Here is a 22,687-nt window from a genome sequence, read left to right as displayed (position 1 = left end):
TGGCTCCATGTGTTATCACTCCTGGCTGAATTGCTCTCTCCCCCTCCCGTGGCAGCTAGCTCCAGGACTGGTGGTCTTCCTCCAGGGCCTGCTTGCCTGAGCATCTCTACGCCAATTTTGACTCCCTGGTTCTCCTGTTCTCTTGGTAGCTATGGAAGGAATGAAACTCTAGGGTTTTCAACTCCGCGCTCTCTTCGATCTCGGTGCTGTAGTCCATCCTTTCGGAGGGTAATATGTGGCCTCTAGCTGGCGTTGCCGCTTTTGGGAATTTGTTGGGAGTGTAGCGTGGCTCTGCCCCTTCCCGCTATTAGGAGTTGCGTTTAACCGCGGTAGTAATCTTTTCCTGGCTTCGGTTTTTGTTTTTCTTTTTCTCTCTTTCATTGGCATAAGCCAGTCTGATTGATTGCATTATTTAATAAAAACTCTTTTTCTTCTAATATATTAACGTGTAAACCTTTTGTGTGTTCGTGAAAAAGGAATAAGTGAAAAAAAAAATCTTCTCGTACCGTATCTCTCAAACTCAACTGTTTGAAGCCTGAAACGTGACCCAACCGCGCCCAAGCAAGTCCCAACCACACGATGATTCGTGTACGACAACGTAGCGCGAACGCGGATGCGGATGGGCCGTGTGCCGCCGCGCCGTGGGTGGGAGGGAGGGAGGCTAGTCGCTGTTCCCCCGTACGCGCGGCTCGATCCATGTGAGCGCCGTACGTGTGGGCGACCGCTCTCCTGGTTCCTGGACCACGTACGCATGCGCGTACGGTGCGGCGCGCCGCGCACACGGCAAAACCACGATTCCACGGCTCGATTGCCCGCAGATTTCTCGCTACGAGCTTAGCGTGTCGTACTCCTTCCAGTATGGATTTGTCCGTCTATAATTTCGGACGAAGTAGTAAAATTCCTTCGTTTTCCTGGCTGGATCCGGAGAGTTTCTGGTTGCCGCAAGCCGGCAGTTTCTGCTCGGAATATGCTTGGGCATCCACCGGAAAAATCCCGTGCATCTGGCATCTTTGCTTATTGGGCCAGCAGTGTTGTACGTGAGTTCTGATCCCACCACCACCAGCCCAAAGAGAGTTTGGTTACGTTTGCAGCTGCCCAGAGAATTCTTCCAGCTCCAATAATGGAGAACGTACGACCCCACGTGTAAGTGATGTTACTAGTGCATCATCGCAATTATAATTTGGAGTTTATTAGTACTATATTTTTCAACATCATCGCAATTATTTGGAGTTTATTATAGTTTTCAAGTATTGGCAAGATAGTAGTTCTAGTACACTAATAAAAAGAAATATCCAATCAGGAACAGCGTCTGCGTTCGTGCTACTCTCGACACGTCCACGTCGCATATGTCTCCGTGGCGTTACATCATGCCGATGCTTTCATTGATGCTCCATCCTCATCATACTTGACGCTAATGCGCACCACCCATATCATACGTGTGCTGCTTTTCGCTGATGCGTGCTCCTTGATTAACCATGGTGATGGACTGTTCGTCTAGGTGTATGGCAATATGGCATGGTACGGGCTTTGCTTTCATATACTTCTTGAAACGGCATATATGTAATGTACCTATTCCGTTTCAGATTATAAGACTATTTAGTATTATCTATTTATATAAATGTTAATATATATATCTAGATTTATTAACATATATATTAATGTGGGTAATACTAGAAAATCTTATAATATAAAACGGAGAAAGTAATAGAAATTTGCTCTGCCATCATTGATAAGCTGGCCGGAGCTGAACTGTAAACAGCCACCGCATTGCGTATCTTCAGTAAAGTGACCCATACTCAATCATCAATCATGTATTCATGTCGGGGACTTGGGTCGATGTTCAGGCCTGATATTTCTCAAGAACCGGTGGTGGCTCGCGTTCGGTTCAACTGCTCGAGCAGAAAGACGAAGGTTGATATATCCATCCCATTTGAGAGCATGGAATGTATTGGTCGATTTGGTTCCTACAATCGAGTATACCAGCCGTTTCCGGTTCAGAAATGTAGTACAGTACTATAATGCTGCAGTGTCGACGACTTGTTTATTCAGTACTACTATCACTAGTTTATTTCGAATTGCACATGAGAGAATGGAGTTTATACTTTATAGGCAAGTGTATTGAACCTGGACAGACAGCACGTCCGTCTACGATAAGGCGGAGCAACATATTTTTTCCATCCACGCAAACAACGTGATTCACCTTCAGACGCATTGGATTGCACGTGAACTCGGAAAACTTCTGATCTGATTCCAGCAGTTCAGCCTTGAAGAAAAGCTGCTGCTTGCAGGCAGCGATGCTTGGTCTAACCCAACCCAAGCACGTAATTTGGGAATCATAACCCTACGGACAGACAGACAGTAAATGGTTTACGCCGTGGAATTGTTCATTTGTTCTTGCTACTGTAGTATGAAAAGGGCACGTCATCATGTTTATGGCTTTTTTGGATCGGAGCTACATGGGTGTTTGGTTTGCTACCCATTTTTCTCTCACTAGTCAAATTTTACGCTAGTGCTGTATTAAATTTGGTAGTGCCAAAATATTGGCAGGGAAAAATTGGCTCCAATCCAAGCTTCTGCAGTAGGGCGAATTCGGGGACATGGGTGTTGCATGAACAAAGCAGCAAGCAAGAAGAAATTTTTGCAATAGAGAACCGATAGAGGATAGTAAGTAACGAGTTGCTGAAACGGCCCTATGTCCACACAAGGCCCGGTGTATCACGAAAAGGGCCCATTAGTCAACACAAGACCCAGTCCATTAGGAAAAAGGGCCTATATGTCCACTGGGCCCAGTCTATTTAGGAGAAAAATGGCCCATATGTCAACACAAGGCCCAGCCCATTAAGGAAAAAAGGTTTCCATTTGGCAACACAAGACCCAGTAAATTCGGTAAAAATGATATAAAAAAAAGGAATAAGTTCATCTGAGGTCCCTTAACTTGTCAACGAATCCGATTTCCGTCCCTCATCCGGAAAACCACACACAACGGGTCCCTCAACTATTAAAACCGGTGCAGATTAGGTCCCTCGATATTTTGAGGGCGGTTTTGGCTGACGTGGCGCCTACGTGGCTAATTTGACTTAGTCTTCATCTGACGTGGCACTGACGTGGCGCTTACGTGGCAATTCGATCCAGAAAAAATAATAAAACCCATAGGACCCACATGTCAGTCTCACACAGAAAATAATAAAAAAATGGTGGGACACACATGGGCCCCACATGTCAGTCCAACTCACCCCTCTTCTTCATCCTCTCTCCCCCATCTCCCCTCTCTTCATCTCTCTCTCCTCTCCTCTCCTCTGTCATCAGGCGACGGAGAGGCAGCGGCGATGTGGCCGGACAACGGTGCCTATGCGGAGGAGCTCGGCCGAGTGACAGCGGCGCCGATGCGGCGGGGCGCGACTGAGTGGATGCTCCGCGCGAGCGTGGCCGTGCGGCGGCGCCGGCCCCGGCGCGGGCACAGCGCGGGTCGCGCCCTCGGGGGTGCGGAAGGGCAGTGGTGCCGATGCGGAGGAGCTCGGCCGAGCGACGACAGCGCCGATGCGGTGGGGCGCATGGCCGGAGGAGCCGCGCCGCCCGAGCAGCCGCGAGCGCCACTCCACGGCGACCGGCGCCATAGGAAGAAGAAGAGAACCGAGGAAAGAAGAAGAAAATGTTGCCACCAAAATTTATCCCAGGAAAGCAACACAAAAATTCACCTGCTGCTGCGTCTAACTCATGCAGCAACGCTGCTGCGTGTGCATCTACGCAGCAGCCAGCAGCTGCTTCGAGGCAGCGTCACCACCAGCCGGCCGGAGAGACGACGATGACGATGACAGCTGCCTGCAGTAGATCGGGAGGAGCAAAACGTAGAGAAGGAAAAACAGCATAAAAGAAATACGATAAAAATTTGGTGTCGATTGATTCCGTGTTGTTCTTTCCAACCGCGCCCCACCGCATCGGCGCCGCCGTCGCTAGGCCGAGCTCCTCCGCATCGGCACCGTTGCCCTTGCGCACCGTTGAGGCCGCGACCCGCGCTGTACCCGCGCCGGGGCCGGCGCCGCCGCACGGCCACGCTCGCGTCGAGCCGCCGCTCAGCCGCGCCCCGCTGCACCGGCGCCGTCGTCGCTCGTCCGAGCTCCTCCGCATAGGCCCCACTGTCCGACCGCACTGCCACCGCGTGCCGCTGCCTCTCCGTCGTCTGAGGAGAGGAGAGGAGAGAGAGATGAAGAGAGGGGAGATGGGGGAGTGAGGAGGAAGAAGAGGAGGGGTGAGTTGGACTAACATGTGAGGCCCACCATTTTTTTATTATTTTCTGTGTGAGACTGACATGTGGGTTCCACAGGTTTTATTGTTTTTTCGGATCCACGGGTTTTATTGTTTTTTCGGATCGAATTGTCACGTCTGAAGACCGAGTTAAATTAGCTAGTTGAGGGACAAAAAATCATGCGTCGACAGCAGGGTTCGAACCTGCGCGGGCGTAGCCCAACAGATTTCAAGTCTGTCTCCTTAACCACTCGGACATATCGACGGTATGATTTTTGCTCGACTTCAAGTCTTTATATCTATTAATTCTGAACACAAGTACTATTAAGGGCCACAAGAAATGCATTTCGCTATACTTCAAAAGCACGCAGTACGTGATAAAACTTTGTGGTTCCAACTATGTGTAACTTCGCACGTTTCTACGGACACTTGTAGGTAACAATCATGAGCAAGAATAATTAGCAATACCTATATTTGGTGGGTAATAAATAAGTTAAAGTTTAGACTTATAGTAATTATTAGGGATTAATAATTGCACACAATATGAACGGTTAAAATCAAGCATGGGAAAGTACTAACAGCTCATCTTGTGGCCTCACTCATGTTAAGCATAGTTGCAAATTTATAGAAAGGACTGCAATACCGTCAGTTTTACGTTCCTAATCCGCAACCAGTCATCCTAGAGAAATCATGTGTGAGAGGGCAATAACAGATTCAGAGGACGCAGGGCCAGAACCAACTAACATACATGAACATGGAAATAGTGGTCACAACATTCATCACCTACTGTTTCAGGCTTAGGTAAACCTTGGGCAGATAGGCTCTAATCTGATCCTCTATTTCTCTTGCTCTTGCCTCTTGGCTTGTTTTGCCAACAAAACTGAAAGCCCTGTGAAGGCAAATTTCTTCCTTTTTCCTGACAATATCTTCTGAGAAGTTATATCACTGTTACAGAAAACAGCATTCCTCCGGTTCAGGATCTGACCAAGTGAAACATTTGAAGCTTCAGTTGTATCATCCCAAACGCTTTTGTCATACCCATCAGGTCCCATTAGCTTCAGATTCAATATCTGCCCAATTGACAGTGTTGGCTTCAAGAAGCTCTTTGAAACGTCAGTGATATCTGCTGCATTTTTTAACTTGGAAGAATCATGAAATGAGTGCCTCTTGTAGCCACTCTCAGATAGCCATCTACGAACAGACTCTTCCACTGCGAGCTTCCCCCGATTGGCAGCGTGTGCCCTCTTCAGAGCATCCTGCAGTGCAATTTTGCATTTCTCAAATTCCAATTTAGCTTCCTCCAGCTTGTTGAGCGAGTTGGATTTTGATCGGTTGGCTTCTTCCACCTGCAACATTGCCGCTTCAATCTTCTTCCTCGAGCTGACGTCACACTCTTGAGCTTTTGAAGCAAGCTCAAAATACTTTTCCAAGGACAAGTTCACTCCATCAGTACCCTGGAGATCTCCAGCTGAAGCTTCACCGCTAAGTAGGGCCTTGATCTCAGCAAGTGCAAGAGCTTCTGCTGCTCTTGCTGCATCTTCCATCTTCTTGGCTGCAAGACACCTCACCTCAGCGGTTGCAATGCTTGCCTTTGTCTGCTCAATTTCGGCAGCCAACATCGTAGCTTCAGATTTCGATGCATTTGATGCGCTCTTGAGCTGCTCTATCTCTGATGTCACCTTCTTGATCTCCATCAGAATGTGTGACGAATCCTCGCGCCTTCTTTGCCTATCATTCAGCGTTTGCAGCTTATGTGTAGTGCGATCCAATTCACCCTCCAGCGAAGAGATCAAGGATGTGTTGGAGCAAACCTTCTCTCGACTTCTCTCCACCAAGATTTTCTCTTTTGCTATCTCATTGCACAGCGACTCAACGGAGGCTCTTATCTCGGCTAGATCAGCTGTGGTTCTGGTCAAGTACGCTTTTGCCTGCTCAAGCTGCATTAGCACTGAACTTGGAGGCTGCAGATTCTGTGAATCCAGGCCACCCAATTCCCCATCAGTTTCAACATTTTCAGAAGAGCGCCTCTCCTCAGGCCCTGCACCTGGTGCTTCAGTTTGGCCCGGGTGTCCAGTGATGGCTGAATCATTCTGCACTTTTAGCTTCAAGTCCGAAATGATCCTTTTGGAGGACTCTAATTCTTTGAGCACATCAAGCGTCTGGCTTTCCTTGATGATGAGCTCCTTCTCTAGCTGCAAGGTCTGCCCATTCATCTGGTCATGTTCCTGCAATCGGATTAGTAGCATAAGACAAAAGGGAGCATACAAATACTGATGCAGATTTGCAAGCTGATTTTGCTAATACAACGAGGACAAAACTAGTAGTACAAAACACTCCCAACTGTACTGAAACATTAACAGTTCGTTCGACACTCAACAGCACGGTGTTTGGACTTGGGAGAAATGGAGAACGAAGCACGAATATTGGGAAGATTACTGTAGGAGGCGTCACCTTCGGGGGAGTGAGCATGCGGTTGACGAGGCAGGAGCTCCAGACGGCGGCGGCGCCGCCGCCGAAGTGGTCGACGGCTTCGCGCACCGACTCGAAGGGCGCCGACGTGTCGATCTCCGCCCTTCCACCGCCGCCGCCGCCGCTCCCGGCCGGAGCCTCCTCGCCGTTCATGTCGAGCGGTACAGTGCCAATACAGTGCTGCAAAGATGATCTGTTGTTTTGTCTCTCTCTCTTTCTTTCTTGGGTCTTGTGATTTTGGGGAAGAGCCAAAGCAAAGGAAGAGAAGAGAAGCAAAGCCAAAAATGCCAAATGGCATGGAAGGTTTGGATTGTTTGGAAGCGAGTGGTTTTAGACGAGGAGGAGGCGGGAGTTGGGATGCTTTGACCGTTGGCCTGTCATTGCAGAACGCACCCGCCGCAAAACCATTATTCATATGCGTTCTCGTTGCGGGATTAGACTCACGAGAGCTCTGCTCCACCGCATTTGATCACTTTTGGAGTTCAATAATCCCTTTTTTTCTCTGCCGGGTTGGCCCGGCCGAACGAGTTCAATTATTTCAGGCTGCCATCTTTCTAAGCATTGCGAAACAGTGGCTGTAGATGGGGCCGCGTCTGAAGCTTAGGGTCTGGTACTCTGCTGCCGCCCTGGATCATTCATTTCCCCGGCGGCAAGGGGCGTGCCGTGGCGAGCCTGTTTTGGCGCACGTCACGAGGAAACAGTGAGTGCCATTTCTCCGCCGTGGCGCGCCACCATCACGTTGTAGCGTGACAACGCTCCTTGAGGAACACACTGTTGATGTGATCACCCCGTGCAGGACTTGGGGGATTTACTACGAACTCGGGCCATGCTTATCTGCCATGTGGGCCCAGTCCTGATGGGCTTACGCAGTTTTACGCTTCTGTAAGGTGGGGTTTCGTAGCATCGAGACGAGTACTGAGTACTACTAGCTGGGAGCTGGGCCCCTGTGTTGGATGTTCTTTTATCTAGTTAATCTAACTTAATTAGGCCGTATGTGAGCTGAGTATCAATTGGCTAAACAGGCGGGCCGTAATTAAGCTGCCCATCAACTCATTTAATCAGCCGCATGTTAGTTCCAGAGTTCTACAGCACTAACCTTGAAAGTCCGGAGAGGAGCAAGGCCCAGACGTCCGTACAAAAATGTTTTAGATGTTTCACCGAAATGTTACAATAAAAATATTTAAGATGTTTCAATATTCGGTAAAAATGTTTCAGCGGTTAGAGAAAAATGTTCAACCAAATGCAATATTTAAATAAGCTAGTCGCAACACCTAAGAATTAAAGTGCGCAACATACAATTAAAATATAGTAAAACATTCAATTACACCAAGGCGTAACATGCATGGGAAAATAATAGCTTGCAACATCCTCACAAAAAGCTCCAAAAAGAAAAAATAAGATATGGCCTACCTCCTGCATCCTTCCTCCACTCTGACAAATGGATCTGTCTCCCTTATTGTAAGATCTTTCAATCTTTGGTCGCTCACCGGAGATTGTGGGGATGGCAACAAACGACCTTGGGCCCCCTATGTCAGGCCGACGAAAAATATAGAGAGAGATAGGGAAGGGGTCAAAGAGGCTTGATGTGTTAGATGGAAATCGCGTGAAAGAGAGACAATTTTGCTATATATTTGTCTATAAATTTCCTCTTAAAAATTTGACAGATGTAATTAAGTACTATCATAGTATAATTACACTGTAACTTACATGTAATTACATTGTAACTTACATGTAACTATAATGCAACTTGCATGTAACTTTCACATATTTCTTGTTGGGGAATAACCACATACTTAGAGTGTCGTATAAACTAATGTATAAAAGGATTAAAATACCCCCAAGAGGATGTTGTACATATATAGTAAATTAAGGGTAAAGATGTAATTTCCCGTTACATATGAATAAAATAAGCCCTCCAAGGACAAGAGGATCTCCCCCCCACACCCCCACTCCATTCTCGGCCATCCAAACTTTATCCTCTTTCTCTCAACCTCTCTCCTAAAGAACTCAAGCATGGGCTCTCTCCTATAGAGGAGAGGGCCCTTGCCATGCATTTTAGACTTTGTTCCAACAATTTTGAACCATTAGATTTGTTTCATGTGCAAGTGAAGAAGGAAAAAAGTCACTACACGCACACATGTGAGAGGATTCATTCCCACGATCTCCGTTTCACCAAAATAGCATGTTACGAAGAGATTGTTAAGAGTTATATACAAGTTACAATATAATCACATCACGATTGTACTATAATTGGATGCGAAATTTTTAGGAGAAAATTTGTCGACAAATGTACAGATGATCCCATAAGAGATGGGTAAATGATGGTGGGGCCGAACACGGTCGAATGTCTTACACGAAGCGTTTTCATGAAAGTTCATCATGCACGCGTCGATTTATTAGACCGTAAGGCCTAACTTCCTCATAATTGGGCCGTATATGGCCCACAGAATACTTTAGTCGTGAAATGCGTCTATGGGATTATGTACTAGTCGTCGCCTAGGCGATTCCTTACAAACTATCAATTTATCGATTTTTATGTAATCTATCTAAAAAAGAAATGCGCCCACGGGATTATGTACTAGTCGTCGCCTAGGTAATTCCTTGCAAACTATGAATTTATCGATTTTTATGTAATCTATCCTAAAAAGAAAAACATTTTTAAATAATGGCCACTGAATGAAGTTTTGAATAGAAAATAAGTTTTTTTTATACAAATTGCTATTTTGATATTAGGTCAATAACAACATTCCCAATGTGCGATTATGGAGTTCTCTCTACAACTCAACTTATGCCTGTGCATGAGGGTATATCGTTGCAGGTAAGATGCAAATCTAGTTCAACTTTTTTATATTATTTTTATCTTATTTATTGTGGTAAATATGTTTGTATTTTTAGCACGATTGACGATTGGTTTGTGCTGCACTATTGCCGCAATACTCGTCTCACCAGAGACATAAATTTCATGGCTGCACTCATACCGCGACTTCAAATACAACATGACTATGCAATGACCGAGACAGGGACACGCATGTGAAAGCACGGCATTGAGAGTCTAAATTTGGGTTGCTGCATAATTATGAACTGCTTGATCTCTAAAATTGTAAAGTACTTGATCTCTGAAATTGTAAAGTAGTGCTGCCTTTAGTCCTAAAATTGAAGTTACTTATATTCAGCAAGATCATATGCGGCTCTATTTGATTTTTCTATTGCTTGGAAGTAAGAAAAATGTGTTTTTCAAATGATTCCTGCTATTCATAGTTTATAGGCCAAAGTTGTACTAAATTTAATGTGTCATTTTATGCATAAATTCTGATGAATTCAAACAAGTAAAATAAATTTTAAGATTCATCAGAATTAATTGGTTCAAATATATTTACTTGTGGATTTAAATTTTTGAAAGATCAATTATTTATTATATTTAGAGTTTTTTTAACATATCCTGTGTAACAAAAAAACACAATCATTTTTTAGCTGAGTAGGTATTAATGATCCTATTCTGTGATATAAGAAAACAAGATTTTCTTTTTTTCTTTGTTTTGGATTTTTTTTGCATAATAATGTTGGGTTTACCGTATATTCTAGAGTTATATGAATAGTACCGAGTAGACGTAGGATATTTAAAGAAGGAAAATGAATGTAAATTCGTTATTTTAGATTTGTTTTTTCTTAATAATTTTAGGTTTATTATATATTGTAGAGTTATAGGAGTAGTACCGAGTAGGCGTGGTATATTTATAGAAGACAAGGGAGTAGAAGTTCGTGTGGTTGGAAAGAGAAGATCTGGAAGCCGAATCTATATGTGATATTTTTCTCTAGATTTTTTCTCACATATGATTGTTAGGTGTTTGTTCTCTAGTATAAATTTATAATTTTTCTCCAAGGTAAGAGGCGCCAAGTGGACCAATCAAAAGCTAGCAAAAGTGCCAGCTTTAGATTATGAGATTTTGCAGTAAATGGGCCGGAATGTTCCGCTTTCGGCCCTACAACGGGACGGGATATACGGCCGTAAAAGAGCCTGCTGACAGGCCATAAAAGGCCCACAGAGTATCGATACAGGGGCCTGATGGTCCGAAATCAACATAAAGGAGAAGGGATAAGTTCACTTTAGGTCCCTCTATTTGTCGTCCAGTCTGATTTTCGTCCCTGAACCGTAAAACTGGATACAACCCGTCCCCCAACTTACGAAAATGGGTAAACGAGGTCCCTCGGCGGTTTTGATAGTGGTTTTGGCTGACGTGACGCATACATGGCTAATTTGACTCGGTCTTCATTTGACGTGGCACAGACGTGGTGCTTACGTGGCAATTTGATCTAAGAAAAATAATAAACCTTGTGAAACCCACATATCAGTTTCACACATAAATTAATAAAAAAAGTGGGACCTACGTGGGCCCCACATGTCATCCTCACTCCTCCCCCTTCTTCCTCCTCTTTCCCCTTTCTTCATCTCTCTCCCCTCCTCTCTCACGCGTGATGGAGAGGGAGCGGCACGCGGCGGCGCCGACGGGAGAGGAAGCGGCGCACGCCCTCCGCCGCAACTAGCCTCCACCACTGTCGCCTCCTCACGCTCTTCGACGCCGCCGGCAGCAGCGGAGCGGTGCGCGGATCTAGAGAAAGAGGGAGGGGAGAGAGGAGAATAAAACCTCGCCGTCGCCCCTCTCTTCTCCACCGCCACCAAGCTCGTCAGCGGCCGCCCGCCGGAGCGAGGAGCTTCCCCTTCCCCTTCTTTCACCCGGGCGGCACCATCACGCGCCCCTTCGTCCCCGACGCGCCGCCGTCTGCCACCGGCCTTGTCCTCTCCCGCGACGGGCCGCTCGACGCCTCCCTCGACACCTCCCCAACCTCGTCCCGCCACCGCCGCCAGCGTCAAAGCTCCCTGTCATTGTCTACTTCCACGGCGGTGGCTTCGTCCTCTTCTCCACCGGCAGCGTCTTCTACCACGCCTCGTGCGAGGCCATGGCCGCGGCCGTGCCAGCCATCGTCATCTCCCTCGACTACCGCCTCGCGCCTGAGCACTGCCTCCCCGCCGCCTACGTCTCCGCCGTGCTCTGGCTTCGCGACGCGGCGGCGGGGGACCCATGGATCGACGCGCCACGAGGGAGGTCGCGGGTGCGGGGGCTGTCGCCGCCAGGTGCCCTGCCCGCTCCTGCCCGTCCCACTCCGACCGCCACCGCTCCTTGCCCACCCCACTTCGGCGGCCGCCGCTCCTTCCCCACCCACTCCGGCCGCCGCCACTCCTCCCTGCCGCTCCGCCGCTGCCACCCCCACCGCTCCGGATGGAGAGAGAAGAGGGAGGGGATAGAGAGAAGGGGTAGTGAGAATGACAGGTGGGGTCCATTAGTGTGTGTGTGTGTGTGAAACTGACATGTGGGTCCTGTAGGTTTTATTATTTTTTTTATCGAATTGCCACGTAAGCGCTACGTCACTGCCACGTCAGATGAAGACCAAGTCAAATTAGCCACGTAGGCGCCACCTTAGCCAAAACAGGGGTCAAATACTGCCCAGGGACCTTATTTAAACGGTTTCGTAAGTTGGGGGACCAGTCGTACCCGGTTTTACGATCAATGGATGAAAATCAGACTGGGTGACAAATTGAGGGACCCAAAGTGAACTTATTCCAAGGAGGAAACAGAGAGAAATATTTCAAGTTTCAACCTATGTCTAAAGCACGCGTTTAAATATTTGCGGCAAGTGATTGACCAAACCGTGTGATTGTGATCCATTGATTAGGTCAAGCATCGCCTTGATACATGCCTCTGTTCTAAAGCAGTGGCAGTTTATTAACCTGCAAAACAACCCAAAAACAGCTGTTCCATAAAGCATTTTATACGCAGTGCTGGAGCATAGATTATAGCGTTCGGATGGTTTCTTATCGTGTTAAACTGGCTCATTATAAAGGAGGATATGATCAGTCGATTTTGCTGGTTTCTGCAAGAAAACTATGCTAACAAACTTGCTTAACAAAAGTAGTTCCTCATTATTTTACTTATGGACGATGGCTCATATTCAATTCGGTACCAAAAAGGTTCATCAGGTAAATATCCGTGTAATAAGTAACATTTTGTTAAGAAAAAGCCTGTATTATGTTTCAGAAAATAAACAAAGAAAAATCCTGTAAAGAGGTCGGCATTACTCGCAAGAAACCAGTAGCACTTTACATGCCTGTCACAATTTGGTAATTGATAAGATGGAGAAGAAACTGATCTCTTCTTTGACAAGCCTCGCATTGACGCATTCTGAAAGCCTGGATTTGCATTAGATCTCTATCATACACCGAAAAAAAGCACCGGTTGTTAACCTGGCTAATAGTGACGGGTCAATCGCACATATTTAGCCCATTATATAAGCACACAGTCTCATCAGCATCACACTCCAAACCAGCACATTCGACCATCTCACTAGCTAATCGCTGGTACTGGAAGCAGTAGTAGCAGCTTGCCAAAAATGGCGCCATTTCTTGTTGTGTTCGCCGTCATGGCCGCGGCTTTTGCGTCGGCCTCCGGCTCCGGCGAGCTCACCCCGGACTTCTACAGCGAGACGTGCCCGCAGGCGCTGACGACCATCAAGCTCGTCGTCGGCGCCGCCATCTTGAAGGAGCCGAGGATGGGCGCGTCCTTGGTCCGGATGCACTTCCATGACTGCTTCGTCAATGTGAGCTAGCTACTAAATCATGCACGCTTCAACTTAGTGGTTAATTGCTGCAGATTTTACAAGCAGATGAGATGTTTTGGTGATGAACGAACGTGATGCAGGGTTGTGATGGCTCCGTTCTGCTGGACGACACCGACGACATGATCGGGGAGAAGCTGGCGAAGCCGAACAACATGTCATTGAGAGGGTTCGACGTGATCGACGCCATCAAGGTGGCGGTGAACACGGCCTGCTTGGGGAATGTTGTCTCCTGCGCTGATATCTTGGCAGTTGCTGCTCGTGATTCAATCGTCGCGGTAAGTTCAGTACAAGTGTAAAACTTATCCACGTTACACATACTGTCGATTGAAAGGTACTACTAGTAGTAGAAAGCTATCTATCGAACAGGGCAACGTCATCGACCATAAGACAAACCATGCTCCTTTTGAAAATCTTTCTTCAACCTAAACCCAATAACCGGCTTTCATGACATCATTTTCACAAGAGAATGAGTCGTGATTCACTTATCTGAAAAACTGCGGCACATCCTGATCCTGTTGACTTGGTGAGGCCAAAATGAGGGTTTATTTAGTTGGCAAAAAAATTTGCCCCTGCATGTCACATCGGATATATAGATATATATTTGAAGTATTAAACGTAGTCTAATACTCCATCCATCGTAAAATATAAGGCACAACCACTTTTACGTATTGTAGATTATGTCAGGAAACTGCGAGACGAATTTATTAATCCTAATTAATCCGTCATCAGCAAATATTTATTGTAGCACAACATTGTCAAATCATGACGCGATTAGACTTAAAAGATTCGTCTCATAATTTTCTGGCGAACTATGTAACTGATTTTTTTTACATTTAATACTACATACATATGTCAAACATTTAATGTGACAGCACGAAAAATTTTGTTTGGGAGTTTAGGGAACTAAACAGACCCTGATGTCAATGCAACGTGACACGTACGATTCATTTTGTTTGCAGCTCGGGGGAAGCTCGTACGAGGTGCTCCTGGGGCGGCGCGACGCGACGACGGCGAGCATCGACGACGCGAACGACGACATCCCGAACCCGTTCATGGACCTCCCGGACCTCGTCGACAACTTCGAGTCCCACGGCTTGTCGCTGCAGGACCTCGTCGTGCTCTCCGGCGGCCACACGCTGGGCTACTCCCGCTGCCTCTTCTTCCGCAGCCGCCTCTACAACGAGACCGACACGCTGGACCCGGCCTACGCCGCGGCGCTCGAGGAGCAGTGCCCCATCGTCGGCGACGACGAGGCGCTCGCCTCGCTGGACGACACGCCGACCACCGTGGACACCGACTACTACCAGGGCCTCACGCAGGGCCGCGCGCTGCTGCACACGGACCAGCAGCTGTACCAGGGCGGCGGCGGCGGCGACAGCGACGAGCTGGTCAAGTACTACGGCGAGAACCCGGACAAGTTCTGGGAGGACTTCGGCGCCGCCATGGTGAAGATGGGCAACATCAGCCCGCTCACCGGCGACGACGGCGAGATCAGGGAGAACTGCCGGGTTGTTAACCAGTGAGTGATCGATCGATCCTGGTGTGGTCAAGCGACACACGACACGAGTCATCGCCACGAATTTGCATGGCACCTGTGGTAGCTGCTGATTTCTTGAAGGGTGTGCTTGCATGTACTTCTGATTTTGTGATGGCCTGCTCTTGTATTTGAATTGTTTTGAAAATTATGTTCCATTTCAACCAAAAATTTAATATCTGTTCAGACCTTTCCCTTTTATTTTTGAAACTCGGATCCGACGGTGGACACAGGAGTACTAGTGTGAATGAGCTACTTCCTTAATGGGACGTGACCCAGTTATACTGGGCTTTTTCATAGAAGCACCGACATGTTACGAACGAGAAAGTTCACGGCCCAATAAAAAATGTCTCATGTGGAGATGACCCAGCAGCCCAGCCACACGCATTCTGATCCCTTCTGATGGGTCTCTCGGTCTCTCGTGTGGAATACTAGTAGCTTGTAGGAATAATATTTAGAAGATGAGTATAGTATAATCCTCCGTGCCTTTGCACCAGAAATTTCGTTACATATACGCCATGCATATGCCCCTCTGTCCTCTGTATTCCATGCACATACAGATGGAACAAGAAACAGAGCAAGGCAAATCTGCATGTACCACATCTCCACGTACACATTGCTATTCATTCAGTCGTAGTGGTTGTGGGGGTCCTTATTTTTTCACGCACTCCATCGTCTTATACGTGCATAACTGCATATACTGCTACAAACGTTGTTACTACTTACTGCAGTGTCTGCAGGGTACTCGCTTACGAGTTCACCTTGGAGCAGCTGAGCCTGATCTGGCCGTTTGTTCCCGTCTTGGGCGCGATGTTCCCCATGTTCACCATGGCCGTCGCGAAGGCGCTGCTGAACTCCGCCGCGTTGGACGCGAAGTTCCTCACCGTGTTGTCCGTGCTGCCGTTGTTGAAGAGCACCTGGTCCGAGTGCAGGAGGCCCTTGTTCGACAGCAGGTTGGTGTAGTAGGCGTTGTCGAACGCGTTCGCCGTCGTCGTGTCCAGCGGCGCCAGGTTCATGTCGCCGGATGTCCGTGGGCAGTTGGCCTGGCGTTGCGTCGCGAAGGCCGAGTCGATGTTGGTCTCGTTGTAGATCCTGCCCCTGAAGGTTGAGCACTGCGCCTGCCCGATCGTGTGCGCGCCTGAAATAGGAGTGCAGAAAATTAAGCTTGCTTGGTTTGATGGTTTGTGAGCATATATGGTGGATCTTTACCTGAGAGAGCAACCATGTCGGTTACGCTAAGGCCCTTCTTGGCGAATGCGTCTACGAGTTCTTGGAGGCTAGCGGTAAAAGGAGGGAGGTCGCTGATCGCGAGCGCCGCGCTTGCACCTGTAGAGTCCCTTCTCCCCAGCGGGACAGTCCACGTTGGCCCTCCCAGCTGCATGCGCGTTCATATGATTATTACTCCATTGGTTAAGTACAAAAGCCGAAGCCTAATAATGTCATATATATGGATCGGGATCATCTGACGTAAAACCAGAGGAACGTGATAACTGATATATGAGTTCCACCACTGACGGGCTCACCTGTTACTGTTAGTGATCACGTTAGGAAGAAGTTCACGTTAGAGGATCCGTTTCCCACGTACAACCATACAGGAATCGATCGAGAGGAGAGTTCGAGACCAAGCGTGCAGGCTATGCATGCAGGGAAAGTGATCTTACAGCGACGACGGAGTCACGGGCGGCGACGGTAAGGATGTCGGCGCATGAGACGGTCTGATTGCACACGGCCTCTATCTGCGCCTTGATGCTGTCGATGACGCCGTAGCCTCTAAGAGAATCCTTGTTTGGAGGAGCATCCTGCTCGTTTCCCGACAACAGAACAGACGCGTCACAACCCTGTACAGTTAGTCAAACAGGAAGAATGTATGGTTATTTGTCTTGCTTGTCAATTGTCATCTAACTGCATGCACACATGTACAATATATGGTTATTTGTCTGAACATGTCATCTAACTGCATGCACACATGTACAATATATATTTAACTTTTCTAGTTCAATTCAAATATCACTCAAGTTGCTTGACTAGAGATATACTGCAGTAACGTTTAAGTCAAAATGGAACAAAGGCGCTGGTTATGTGTGGAACTTGCTTGGACAAAACAGTCATGGAAGTGCAGCCTGAGCAGCGACGCGCCCATGCGGGGTTCGCTGTTCACGGCGGCGGTCACGGCGCTCTTGATGATGGACATGGCTCTGGGGCACGACGTGTCGTAGAACGTCGCCGACAGCTGCGCCGACGCCGCGGTGGCCAGAGCCACGACCACAAGCAAGGAAATGCAAGTTGCTTTGGCCATCGCTAAGCTAACAATTAACCAAAGATATATACGTTTATCTCTGCCTAGCAATGAGCTATCTGCACTTGGCTGTGGCTTGCGAGGAGAGTGCTGCATCCCATGCATATTTATAGCTAGAGATTTAATTAGCCCACTTGGTTACCTGCATATCTCTGTACTTCTCCAGCAGAGACAAAACATTCAGATTTGATGCCTTACCAGTCCAGGGTTAGTCCTCACAATCCACTGTCGTTGTGCAGCCATTTTGATCGTGGGTATGAACAGTATTGACCAACGTGTGTTGGCATTCGACGTGCTCACGTTGTGTGGTGAAGTAATTTGGCTTGCATGCACCCAAGAGAGACATGATCGGGTGACAGCGCCCAACTTAAATTGCAACCGCCAACACTAACCCCTGCTTCCCTCTTTCACCGGGCAAAATTATAGTATATCCTTGGAATTGTCAGGCATCGCTTGCAGGAAAAGTCTGTGAAACAATGGCGTAACATGGCTTTGTCACTTTAGTTACAGCTGTGTTCGTGAACTTTCTATGAGCAAGTGAGTGGAAAAGTGTGGAATACTACATCCGTTTTTTAAATAGATGACGCCGTTGACTTTCTTTTCTTACATGTTTGACCATTTGTCTTATTCAAAAAATTTACGTAATTATAATTTATTTTGTTATGAGTTGTTTTATCACTCATAGTATTTTAAGTGTGATTTATATCTTATACATTTGTATAAAATTTTTGAATAAGACGAATGATTAAACGTGTGAGAAAAAGTCAACGGTGTCATCTATTAAAAAACGGAGTGAGGAGAACAGAACAGCCACCATCCCTGGTCATCCATTTCACTAAACAGTCTTTGGGCTACCAGTATATACTCGTAGGAAACAAATAACAGTACAGTGCACTACTACTGTAGGTAGCACCAGAACAGTAACTGTTGTGACACTGATCCAAGAGAATGTCCTAACAGTTAGGACACCACGCCTCGCCTTAAACCATGTAACAGTTGAATGTTCAGCTCTCGCATCCATGATAATGAGTTTGTCTGCCATGCAATCAAGCAGAGTTCATTTCAGTTAAGCTGGGGCCGAACTCCATTGCCATTTCGATCTATCACATACGTGGGCATGTTCGGATGTGATTGCTACCATAACAGCCGTTATTGCGGCAGTTCAAAATGGCTGTAGCTTGCAACGGTTCAACTACCTCAGCCACAGCGTCTGTAGCAGCAATCGCAGCCAATCAAGGCCAGTACTGAATTAAGTTGTAATGACAATATATTGATATTTCTTCTGCTCTCAGTATCTGTTTGTGATTAATCAGAATCTGTACACCCGTACATTATACTAGTTGATCAGCAAAGATTCAGAAGAATCTGAAGTTGTAAGTTACTTTCACGGAAGAGGGATTCTAATCCCCCGAGAGAATATCAACGCGTATAACCTTTTCTTTTATATTTAATATAAATAGTTGTAAAATTATTTAAAAAATTACTAATGTAGAGTATAAACAGCATATACCATTCTACCAAAAATTATATTCAAATTTGATCCGCGCATTGAGAAATAAAAAGACAAATTCATATGTGAATAGTACCAATTAATGCTGGATTTGTTTTTTAATTTCATTTCTCAATGTGTGAGTTGAGTCTTTACTTGATTTTTTTTAGAGTAGTTCATATATATGTTGTGAATGTTGTCAATTTTTTTTGGAGAATTTTCAATATACAGGTAAAACTTCACCGTTCAGAATCTAGATTAGTTCAAATATATGGACTGTCCTCGAGAAGAATGGCAGAAACAATTAGTCAAAATTTAAGCACTCATTATGATTCTTAAACTGAAATCAAATACTGGAAATACAAACACATGTATTTACAATATCGTGTCCAGCAGCATATGAATGATGATTTAGAAGAAGAAAAAACATAAAGGGTTCGCGAAGAAAATGAAAAAAGGACGTATACGAGAAACATTCACCCAATATATTTCATGACAAGTGCAGGTCCAACATAATCCACCGGATGTGCACTCGGTGTGGAACTCCGTACTAACAGACGAAACACAACCCTAGATGAATCGATTGGTCAGCATTTGTCCAAGATAATTCTCTCCTTTTCTGACCGTTGTGCAGTCATTTTGCTTTCCTTTCACCTTCAGAATGTTTAAAACGACGTTGACAGCTTTTTTTAGTTTTCAATTCATTTTTTTTCCTGTAAAAACAAATCATTTCATTTTCTACCCGCCAAAAAAAAGCATTTCAATTTCTGCCGCTGGTGAATTTTAATGGGCCGAAGTAGTGGCAGCCTGCCAAGTAAAGAGTAGGCCTTTGCGCCGCGAAAATAAGCCGGCCCACGCCCCATCCACCACGTAGCACGCTCACCGGCATAGATGGGCCAAATCGTCACCTTCACGGGCCTTTGCAACGTGGAGCAAAATATCGCCGAGGCGGTGGAGATATCTTAACTCGCGCCGGCGGCGCGCGTGTGGTCACCGGCCGACGGCAATCCAGAAAACAAAAAATCTTGCTACTGCAAGATGGAGGACGAACAGGTCTAGCAAGATTGCAAGAGCGGGAGTCCTCTCTCTCTCAAAAAAAAAGAGAGAGGGAAAAAATAACTTGTAACAGGAGTGGATTTTGTATTGGAGAGAGAAGTCGGTACAGATCAAGAAGCATGCAAACCTGCTAATAAACGGACGCAGATTCAGTAACATTCCCCGTGACATTCTCGGTGACATCTTCACTGAATGCTCTACGATTTTAAAGGACTATAATTGCGTATGCTAATACGAGCGTACCTCCTCCGTTCCAAAAAAAAAAAAATCCAATCCTAATAACGAACATGTGTCAAGATTCATTGTTAGGATTGGATTCTTTCTAAGACGGAGTAGTATGTTTCACCTGTAATTAATTGCAACTGGAATTCTTTCCTTGATGCATTCGTGCACTGGTAATTAATCATGTTGTCGAGTGCCCAGCGTCTGGATATATACAAACCGGTCGATCAGATCACGAGTTGACGGCGGAGCAGATGAGCCTGATCTGTCCCTGTGTCCCGGTCAGCGGCGAGATGTTCCCCATCTTCACCATGGCCGTCGCGAAGGCGGCGCCGAACGCCGCCGCGCTGGACGCGAAGCTCCTGACCGTGTTGTCCGTGCTGCCGTTGCTGAACAGCTCCTGGTCGGAGTGCAGGAGCCCCTTGTTCGACAGCAGGTTGCGGTAGTAGGCGTTGTCGAACGCGGTGGGCGTCGTCGTGTCCAGCGGCGCCAGGTTGCCGTCGCCGCTGCCCGGCGTCGCCGGGCAGTTGGCCTTGAGCGCCGCCGCAAAGGCGGCGTCGATGTTGGTCTCGTTGTATAGCCTCGTCCTGAAGCCCCTGCACCGTGCCATACCAATCGTGTGCGCACCTGCATAATTGAAACAAAAACATATCGTTTTCAAATTTCAACACAAGCTGTTGTTTACTACACTTCCATGGTTGATTAGGAGATCGATCGAGGAGTTATATATATTGTGTGCACCTGAGAGAGCAACCAAGTCAGTGGCGCTAAGTCCCTTGCTCGCGTACGCGCTGATGAGCTGTGCGAGGCTATCTGTAGAAGGAGCAAGGCTGCTAATCACCTGGGCCGCGGTAGCGGCTCCGGTGGAGTCCCTTCTCCCTAGCGGAACACTCCATGACGGACCTCCAAGCTGCATGCCAAATTAAAAACCAAATAAAGCAATTCAGCATCACAGAATTCGTAATCGCGAGCTCGATATCTTGTGTCGTTGATATATGCATGCATGGTTACCGCGACGACAGAGTCGCGGGCGGCGACGGTGAGGATGTCGGCGCAGGAGACGGTCTGCTTGCACACGGCCTCGATCTGCGTCTTGATGCTGTCGATGACGTCGTAGCCTCTGACAGAAAAGTTTGGGGCTGCATTCCTCTCGTTTCCGGCCAGCAAAATTGAGGCGTCACAGCCCTGTGTTGATTCAGACAAAAATTAAGCCACGATTATTTTCTTGCAACGCTGCTAACTCACGTAGTCTGACAGACAGGCAAACCTGTTAGCTACTTTTCGGCCTTAAATCAAAGTAAAAAAAAAAAACAGGGTGGTTTGTGAGATGGAAACGTGCTTGGACGAAGCAGTCGTGGAAGTGCAGCCTGAGCAGAGACGCGCCCATGCGTGGCTCGTTGTTCACGGCGGCCGTCACGGTGCTCTTGATGATGGACATGGCTCGGGGGCACGACGTGTCGTAGAACGTCGGCGACAAATGCGCGGTGGCCGTGGAGACCAGCGCCGCGAGCATCAGTAATAGGCCAAGAGAAGAGGCAGAAGCCATCACTACTCTTTGGAACAGAGCACACTGCAGTTTCTTCCTAGCAAGTACTCGTAGCAACTACTCCTGTCTAAGCAGCTCTTGCAAGAGAAAACGCTGCATTGCATGCATATTTATAGCTCGCGATTTTCTCCCAGCAAAATGAGCCTGCATATTGCTAGATAGTAGATACATTGGAGATAAACAGCCAACAAGTATATTCGGGAGTTATGTCTTCACATATGCCAGCAAAAGTGCAAAATCTTGGTCGTTCTCTACTTCTCTGTAGGGACTCCCTAATATTACTAGTACGCATGTGTCCAAGTCTGATAACACCAGACTTGATTTGCTAGAAACGATGGCTGCTACAAGCCAACATATGCAGCATTCGTGTGGGAGAGGGCCAAATCTGTCAACGTTTCGCCAGAGCTGCATTGCTGTAAAGTAATTTTGCATTCTAGTTCCTCTTGGCTGGATAAACCGATGTTGACAATTTTAATTATCTTTTAGTTTCTATACCTGTCCGACATAAGTGGTTTTCACTTTAGGCACAGATTTCTGTTTAGAGTTTACAGGTAGGTTAGCCCCATTTTAATTGCTGAACCACCCCCCCCTATATTTATTTGAAAAAGCTAATACTCTCTCTTTCCCAATTTAATCATCATATAATGGAATCCAAAATTTTTCAAGTTGATCATCATATAACTGCATGGACACGAATTTTATCAGAATACAATTAATACATCATGGGAGAATGTAGGGAGTAGAAAGGTAACAGTATTTTTTAAAAACATAGTACAGTCGTGCAAACGCTCATATAAACACACAAACTAAATACTTCCTCATTCCTAAATTGATCATCATATATGTTTATGCACGAGGACCAAGTATAATTTAAATCACATTAATCAAAACACCATGCACACATTCTCCCATAATGTATGTATCGATTAAAACACCATGTCAATTACATCTTAGCATGTACACATTCTTTCATGCTGTATTAATTGTATTTTGATAAAATCTGTGTCCATGCGGTTATATGATGATCGATTTAAGAAATTTTAAATTCCATTATATGATGGATAAACATGGGAAGGAGTGAGTACATCATTGCTTTTATTATCTGGTTCTAATTTTATCTTCCATGCATGTATTAGGATTCAAACATTAATTAATTGGGCA

The 22,687-nt window shown here is 46.5% G+C and overlaps 4 protein-coding genes, 1 long non-coding RNA gene and 1 other non-coding gene across 6 annotated transcripts; 2 read left to right on the top strand and 4 right to left on the bottom strand.

The window, feature by feature from the left end:
- The first annotated feature begins 874 nt into the window (after positions 1-874).
- On the top strand, positions 875-1,631 carry LOC136357195 (uncharacterized). The gene is made up of 2 exons (XR_010742378.1): positions 875-1,143; positions 1,301-1,631. It is a non-coding gene; the product is annotated as an uncharacterized lncRNA (long non-coding RNA).
- A 2,794-nt stretch (positions 1,632-4,425) lies between these two features.
- Positions 4,426-4,507, bottom strand: TRNAS-UGA (transfer RNA serine (anticodon UGA)). Its single transcript has one exon. It is a non-coding gene; the product is annotated as a tRNA-Ser (tRNA).
- A 454-nt stretch (positions 4,508-4,961) lies between these two features.
- LOC4344283 (WEB family protein At2g38370) lies at positions 4,962-6,919 on the bottom strand. The gene is made up of 2 exons (XM_015790267.3): positions 6,694-6,919; positions 4,962-6,467 (listed from the first exon to the last, which is right to left on the bottom strand). The coding sequence occupies exons 1-2, from the start codon at positions 6,862-6,864 to the stop codon at positions 5,079-5,081; spliced, it is 1,560 nt and encodes a 519-aa protein (XP_015645753.1). The 5' UTR covers positions 6,865-6,919; the 3' UTR covers positions 4,962-5,078.
- Positions 6,920-13,063: 6,144 nt separating this feature from the next.
- On the top strand, positions 13,064-15,118 carry LOC4344282 (peroxidase RIP1). The gene is made up of 3 exons (XM_015789945.3): positions 13,064-13,362; positions 13,464-13,658; positions 14,343-15,118. Exons 1-3 carry the CDS (start codon positions 13,156-13,158, stop codon positions 14,904-14,906), a joined length of 966 nt encoding a protein of 321 aa, XP_015645431.1. The 5' UTR covers positions 13,064-13,155; the 3' UTR covers positions 14,907-15,118.
- A 236-nt stretch (positions 15,119-15,354) lies between these two features.
- Positions 15,355-17,289, bottom strand: LOC136357183 (peroxidase 22.3-like). The gene is made up of 4 exons (XM_066312145.1): positions 17,010-17,289; positions 16,579-16,755; positions 16,127-16,292; positions 15,355-16,055 (listed from the first exon to the last, which is right to left on the bottom strand). Exons 1-4 carry the CDS (start codon positions 17,211-17,213, stop codon positions 15,667-15,669), a joined length of 936 nt encoding a protein of 311 aa, XP_066168242.1. The 5' UTR covers positions 17,214-17,289; the 3' UTR covers positions 15,355-15,666.
- Positions 17,290-19,818: 2,529 nt separating this feature from the next.
- On the bottom strand, positions 19,819-21,606 carry LOC4344281 (uncharacterized). The gene is made up of 4 exons (NM_001403268.1): positions 21,320-21,606; positions 20,992-21,165; positions 20,722-20,890; positions 19,819-20,607 (listed from the first exon to the last, which is right to left on the bottom strand). The coding sequence occupies exons 1-4, from the start codon at positions 21,524-21,526 to the stop codon at positions 20,213-20,215; spliced, it is 945 nt and encodes a 314-aa protein (NP_001390197.1). The 5' UTR covers positions 21,527-21,606; the 3' UTR covers positions 19,819-20,212.
- Positions 21,607-22,687: the final 1,081 nt, after the last annotated feature.

Source organism: Oryza sativa, chromosome 7, assembly GCF_034140825.1.
Source record: "Oryza sativa Japonica Group chromosome 7, ASM3414082v1".
In the NCBI taxonomy this organism is placed as follows: domain Eukaryota; kingdom Viridiplantae; phylum Streptophyta; class Magnoliopsida; order Poales; family Poaceae; genus Oryza; species Oryza sativa.
This window is presented reverse-complemented; position numbering and strand designations above follow the sequence as displayed.

What these genes read in the sequence shown, in the direction of transcription:
- LOC4344283 (XM_015790267.3), bottom strand. Translation starts at nt 6,864, where the DNA reads ATGAACGGCGAGGAGGCTCCGGCCGGGAGCGGCGGCGGCGGCGGTGGA. An exon ending in GCATGCTCACTCCCCCGAAG is followed by an intron (nt 6,468 to 6,693) that starts GTGACGCCTCCT and finishes ATCCGATTGCAG; the next exon opens with GAACATGACCAGATGAATGG.
- LOC4344282 (XM_015789945.3), top strand. Translation starts at nt 13,156, where the DNA reads ATGGCGCCATTTCTTGTTGTGTTCGCCGTCATGGCCGCGGCTTTTGCG. An exon ending in TCCATGACTGCTTCGTCAAT is followed by an intron (nt 13,363 to 13,463) that starts GTGAGCTAGCTA and finishes AACGTGATGCAG; the next exon opens with GGTTGTGATGGCTCCGTTCT. An exon ending in CTCGTGATTCAATCGTCGCG is followed by an intron (nt 13,659 to 14,342) that starts GTAAGTTCAGTA and finishes TTTTGTTTGCAG; the next exon opens with CTCGGGGGAAGCTCGTACGA.
- LOC136357183 (XM_066312145.1), bottom strand. Translation starts at nt 17,213, where the DNA reads ATGGCCAAAGCAACTTGCATTTCCTTGCTTGTGGTCGTGGCTCTGGCC. An exon ending in TCCATGACTGTTTTGTCCAA is followed by an intron (nt 16,756 to 17,009) that starts GCAAGTTCCACA and finishes CTAACTGTACAG; the next exon opens with GGTTGTGACGCGTCTGTTCT. An exon ending in CCCGTGACTCCGTCGTCGCT is followed by an intron (nt 16,293 to 16,578) that starts GTAAGATCACTT and finishes ACGCGCATGCAG; the next exon opens with CTGGGAGGGCCAACGTGGAC.
- LOC4344281 (NM_001403268.1), bottom strand. Translation starts at nt 21,526, where the DNA reads ATGGCTTCTGCCTCTTCTCTTGGCCTATTACTGATGCTCGCGGCGCTG. An exon ending in TCCACGACTGCTTCGTCCAA is followed by an intron (nt 21,166 to 21,319) that starts GCACGTTTCCAT and finishes GAATCAACACAG; the next exon opens with GGCTGTGACGCCTCAATTTT. An exon ending in TGACTTGGTTGCTCTCTCAG is followed by an intron (nt 20,608 to 20,721) that starts GTGCACACAATA and finishes TCAATTATGCAG; the next exon opens with GTGCGCACACGATTGGTATG.